This window comes from Colletotrichum karsti (genome assembly GCF_011947395.1).
Source record: "Colletotrichum karsti strain CkLH20 chromosome Unknown Scaffold7, whole genome shotgun sequence".
NCBI lineage: Eukaryota > Fungi > Ascomycota > Sordariomycetes > Glomerellales > Glomerellaceae > Colletotrichum > Colletotrichum karsti.
The window spans coordinates 1,194,095-1,199,984 of record NW_024065907.1 but is presented as its reverse complement, the minus strand read 5'-3'; the positions used below and the strand labels follow the sequence as shown (position 1 = coordinate 1,199,984).

General features: G+C 56.2%; 1 protein-coding gene across 1 annotated transcript; it reads left to right on the top strand.

Moving 5' to 3' along the window:
* Positions 1-4,028: 4,028 nt before the first annotated feature.
* CkaCkLH20_03148 (uncharacterized protein) lies at positions 4,029-5,060 on the top strand (the record flags this gene model as incomplete). Its single annotated transcript, XM_038885867.1, has 1 exon — positions 4,029-5,060. The coding sequence occupies one exon, from the start codon at positions 4,029-4,031 to the stop codon at positions 5,058-5,060; it is 1,032 nt and encodes a 343-aa protein (XP_038749066.1).
* Positions 5,061-5,890: the final 830 nt, after the last annotated feature.

Genomic DNA, 5,890 nt, shown 5'->3' with positions numbered 1-5,890 from the left:
GCGCAGAACATCGGCAACTCTTGCTGCCATGAGCCGCGCGAGCAACGGGCAAGTCGCAAAACGTCAGAGCGACTCGGAGCTGTCACGGGCGGAAAGAACTTGGGACGACATGGGCGGGACAAGACAAGTTGACGGACGGGGCCTGTCAACTTGGCCTTCGGCAACACAACTACGGACGAGTCACCGCTTCATCCGATCGCATTCTGATGCACAACTGTGCCTGCGAAACTCTCGGAAGTCGACGTCTTCTTCATGCCTTGGCCCGCAGAAGAAGGGAGCCCCCCAACCCCTTGGAACCCAGACTTTCCTGGCATCCTGTTGCCGTTCCGTGTGCATCCCATTCCCATCCCAAACCCTTTTCCTCCCATCTTCACACTGCAACCACGATGTATCCCGTACTCCCGACCGACCCCCCCGTCTCCAGGTCGATCACGGACCCCTTCTTTCTACCAGGGCAGTGAGAGCCAGAGAGAGGCACAAGCACCTTGCAGCGGACAGGGGACGGCCGAGACATCGTGGCCGGGGCCCAGGGGATCATTTGTTTTGGGAGAGCAAGCACCAGCCCAGAGCGAGAATCACTCTCGCACACACACAAGAATCCGAGAATCAGAGGCAGAAAAGAGAGAAAGAAGCCGGCGCCAGAACTCAGACTTGGTAACTACTCCCATGTCCATATGCCATGCCCATGCCATGCCATGCTGCCCCTGTCTAGACCTTGTCCTTGCAAGGTTCAAGCCACCCTGCGCAAGCGAGGGGGGCTTTTCCTGGCGCCCGAGCTAAACTGAAGATCATATTGTAATTAGCCTTTGTTTCCGGCTGTCTGTTTCTCTGGCCCCCCGTTCCCCTTACCACCCCCTTCACACACATCTTGCTCACCCCTCATGCCATCTCAATATGGAGTCCTCTGCCCCCCTAAGAAACAGTCTCTCGGCGCCCCGTGTTGTGGTGGTCCCCAAATTCCCCTATCGATGCCGTGCCGTCTCTCTGACGCCGCCGCTGTCCGATCCTCTGCGGAATGTCCACAACGGATGGAGAGGGAGGGGGTCACAAGCAACGTCGACATGTCAGAGCAGCATCGAGGGAGCAGCCAATCGAGGAGTTTCTCGAGTCACTGACAGCTTCTTGACGTGCGCGGCCCTTTCGCACGGCCGCCGCTGCAAGCGATGTCGACGGCGCCGTGTTAGCGGGAGCGCCATTGCCTCGCGAGCTTGCGGCGACTACGGGAGAACGAACTTCATCTGGGATAGAAGTACGTGATGGGAGCAAGCCACCGGCCACCGAGTCGGGCTGCGGTCGCAAACTCTATCTGGGGTGCGCTTATTTCTGTTGAATTACGACTCGACTCAACTGGACTGAACTCGGGTTCGCAACTCTTCCTTCGGACTGATGCCCGACCCGAATGCCTGGCGAGCCATCACTCATTCAACTAGAGGCGACTGAAGGATCTTCATCATTGGCAACATCTCTCGGCTTTGCCAAGCGGCAACTGCCTGAACGCTGCAACGCTCACGACACGGTCCAGAGTCGTCCCGGGTGTTGCCGTTGCGAAAGTGACGCCTCTGCAACGCCTCGATACCGGTAGCTCTTCATCAGCCATCCAGCATGAGATGCCAAGAACAGCCGTTTCCACCTCTTGGGGTTTTTGCCGTTAAGCTTGTCTAAAAGAGCGACATGATGAGCGACAACCAAAACAGCAAAGCACGCACACACGTGTACGGATACACACGCACACACTCACATCAACCACCATGTCGCTTTTTTGCCTGCGCGTCTACCAACCCTGCAGCAAATCCGGAACATTATTGCAATTAATGTCCCATGATCGGGGGATGGGGTTTCTTTGCCGTGCCTCCTGGCACTGACACGGGCATCCCCCCCGGATAAGCGGCGGACAACAACACTAGAAACAACTCATTGTCATTATTATGAGTGATGTGTATGTATGTGTGCCAGGAGAGGCGGTTTAGACAAGATTGGGATCATCTCGCATCGGCGGCAAAGTCGAAGGAAGGGGGCAAGTTTGGATCTGACAATCTGCATCATGGACATTCTCCCACAGCAGAGTACAGATCAGGACGATTCTGGAACAAAGACACCAGTCATCCGAACATGGGACCCAGCACGGCACGTCGAAGCACCGTTCCCCCCCTCTCTCTCTCCTCTCGCGGTCGCAGCCTTGGGATGACGTTCTGGCATCTGCGTGCGCACGCGCACACGCGAGGCAGAAGCGACGAACGGCATAAGATCAGCTCGACAATCCGGTCGCAGCACAGGGCTGGCAGGGTATCGATGAAGCCCTTGGGGCCTCACACGCCGCACGCCCCCCGACGTCAGTTCAGGCACACTCAGAGAGAGAGAGAGAGAGAGAGAGAGAGAGTTGCTCTCGTCTCAAGTGCGAGCATCAGCGCGTGCGGAGAAAAAGTCTGTGGGTGTCCCCCGTCGACGAACACCCACCACACACACAAGGTCAAGTTCAACGATGTCTCTGCTTGTAAGTCGACCCCTCGGTGCCCCTGTCCCAAACACACAAGCCTTCGTGACAGGACAGGGTACAAGCATCCTTGTCTGCCCCGTTCTCGGAACGGGAGCAAGATCCAGATTAGGAAATGTTGGTCCGAGTGGTGCCATGCATAACAGCACTAGATTCGGATTAGCTCTGGGCGTGTTGGACCATGGCCGTGGGAGGGGGTAGCCGGGGAGGTGTGAGCATGGGTGTGCCATGAAGATATGAGAGAGAGAGAGAGGCAGGAGGGCGTGTGGCCAAGACATGTAGGGGACTCTCTCAGTACATTCCCGTGTGGGAGAAGAAGAGGAAGAAGAAGAAGCAGGAGGAGGAGGCCCTGACGAGCAGCAGGGATGGACGGCTGGGGTGTCTTTTGGACCAACAGACCCTGCCGTTGCATAAACCAGTGACCGTTTGACCTCGAGCGATCCCATTGACGTTGATCCTGATCCTAGACGGGGGCCAGTCTCCCTCGATCTCACCCGCAATCCCGGCTGCTGCCAGCCAGCAACACGGATACCCATTACCACATCACCAAACCAGCACTTTTCTGCCCAGGACAGACGCAGAAGAAGAGGCAGACTCGACATCTCTCTCTGGTATCGTGTCGTGCCTGACCTGACCCGAACAGCAACAAGCATCTCTCCGATGCATCCCAAGTAAGAGAAACGGGCCCTGTACCCTTACCCCGTCATCCCATTATCCAGGAGGCGCTATAGCCAGGAGGTCAGGTTCAGGTCACTCTCCTTCTCTCACTCCCATCTGTCTCTTCTTCTTCTTCTTCTGCATCCCTCGTCGAGTCCCCAGTCTTGTCTAACCAGTACCGATGACCCCGTCTTCCCTCCCCTTGTCGTCGACCCTGGCAGTACGACGAGTACGTACTCCATATCGATGAACCCAGGACGAGGACCTTGGACTGACCCTTGCCTAGCTTCTCTCCTCCTCCTCCCACCGACTACCTTTACCTTCAACGACACACACCCCCCATCCCATCGCCGTCGTGTCTCTTTCGTCCGGTCGGTCCCCAGGCCTGGCGTAACGGTCCCAAGACTTATCCCACTCTCTCTGCCTCGGACCCACACACAATTTGTGACAGGCGATTGTGGCATCCCATCGTCCAGGGATCATCGTGTGGATTTACGCTTGATCACCCATTCCACTCTGCTTCGGGAGATCTGATATACTTGCCTCCCCCATCTGCCACCTCTACTCCATCCACCCACCAACAAGCTTCTTCGGACCAGGACGCATTTCATACTTAAACTACCCACCTCCCCCCTTCACCACACCTCATCTTCCTGCCCTGGAATCTTGGAACCTCCCGAATCAAAATCAACCTCTAGTATCCAGCTGGCACTTGGGCTAATCACTACACTCTACATCTAATACTTGTTGTGTTTCTTAATATTCAACGCCGACAACCAACCAACTCGCCCTCTCCCACCACCGACGACAAAAGATCGATCAAGCAAGGAATATCATACCAGCCATACATCAAACCCGTCTTCACCACACCTTAATCACAATGGCGGCCGCTTTAATATCGAACCCGTACGCTGCTCAGCAAAGCGCACACTACGGATACGTCCAACCGCCTCAACCGCCTCCTTCGCCCCCGATGGACGAGACATCAAAGTGCTCTCTCCCCTCCATCTCAAATCTCCTCGGCCTCGCAGACCAGGGCTCTCCCACATCAGAGACGCACCCTCAGATCCCTCAACAACAACAACAACAACAGCAACAACAAGGTACGGAACGACACGGACGTCAACAATCCGCCAGCAGCGGCGCCGCAACACCAAGACTGACCCTCGACACAGCATCCTCCCAAAAGTCCGAGACGAGACCAAACTCCTCTCACTATGGCGGCTCGGCGATGCGGGGTCTCCCCCCGACGCCCCCCATGAGCTCAGACGCCTCCTTCGACGGCTACAACTCGCCCTCGACGAGATCCGTCTCCCAGCTCTCCGTCGTCTCCCAGCCTCACAGCAACTACTACTACGAGTCGACGCCTCCCCTGGAAGCCGACGTCCACCGCCCCTCCATCGTCTCGAGGATGCCCGTCCAGGCCGCCGCCTACGCCCAGCCCCAACCGTTCCCTCCCGCCGCCTACATGCCGGCTCACCAGAACCCCATGGCCGCCGCGTCCTACTACCCTCCCATGCAGCCCACGCCGCCGCCCCAGGCCCAGATCTCCGGCCTCTACTACCAGCGGCCCCTCCCGCAGGCCTTCCCGCCCATGGCCGTCCCCGTCGGCATGGGCCCGGCCCCCGGCGGCGGCGCCAACCCGTGGCAGCACCACCACTACATCTCCCCCTCCTCCGCGGCCTCCTTCCCCCAGAGCCAGGACCGCTACATCTGCCAGACCTGCAACAAGGCCTTCTCCCGCCCGTCCTCCCTCCGCATCCACTCCCACTCCCACACGGGCGAGAAGCCCTTCAAGTGCCCGCACGCCGGCTGCGGCAAGGCCTTCAGCGTCCGCAGCAACATGAAGCGTCACGAGCGCGGCTGCCACAACTTCGAGAGCGGCAGCGGCGGCTCCGGATCGACAATGTAATATCTGATATGATGAATATCCCGCCTTTGTACGAACTTTATTTGTTCTTATTTTTTCCATTATACTCTCTCTCTTTTATTACGACCAACAACGAATCATCTGGGGGATGGCTAGAAACAAACCGGGGAGGGGGGATGTGTGACAACACACACACGCGCGCAAAGAGTCGGAAAAGGGGAAGGGAAGGGGGGGATTCGGATCCGGTTTTTCAACGGGAAAGATACCACGCTGGTAGACTTAAACAACCTCTACCGGCGAAACTGCAAACTTCACACGCCTTGGGTCATCATCAACATCAACACATCCACAATCAAAAATTTCTACATATAATCAGCAACGACGAAAGACCAAAAAGGCGTTCTACACAAGACGATTAGGGGGCAGTCTTCAAGGATCGAAGGCGCGCGGTGGGGAGAGAGGGAATGTGGGTGGTGAACCAACACAATTATTAGGAGGAAAGTCAAAAAGGGATTTGATTAACCTTCACCAACATGTGTTAATTTGGAGGGCGGAATACTTTTATTTTTCTATTTTACCGGAGCAAGAAGGCGTGAAATCACACGGGCTGGGGGGGGTCAAAACTGGTTCGCGGGAACGCAAAAGAGTGTTTCCCGCCGGCCAGCACAATGAACAAAACTTTGGGCATTTACAGGGCGTTTTTCGAGTTTGTCATTTTTCCGTTCGAGTGTTGTTGTTGTTGTTGTTCGTTGTGTGTGGGCAGAGTCGAGGCTTTTTCCGGGTTCATCCCACCTTGACAATGTTTTGGATTTTTCTACTATTACCTACGATCTGTTGTTTTCTGTTTTTCACTTTCAAAAACGGTACAAAAC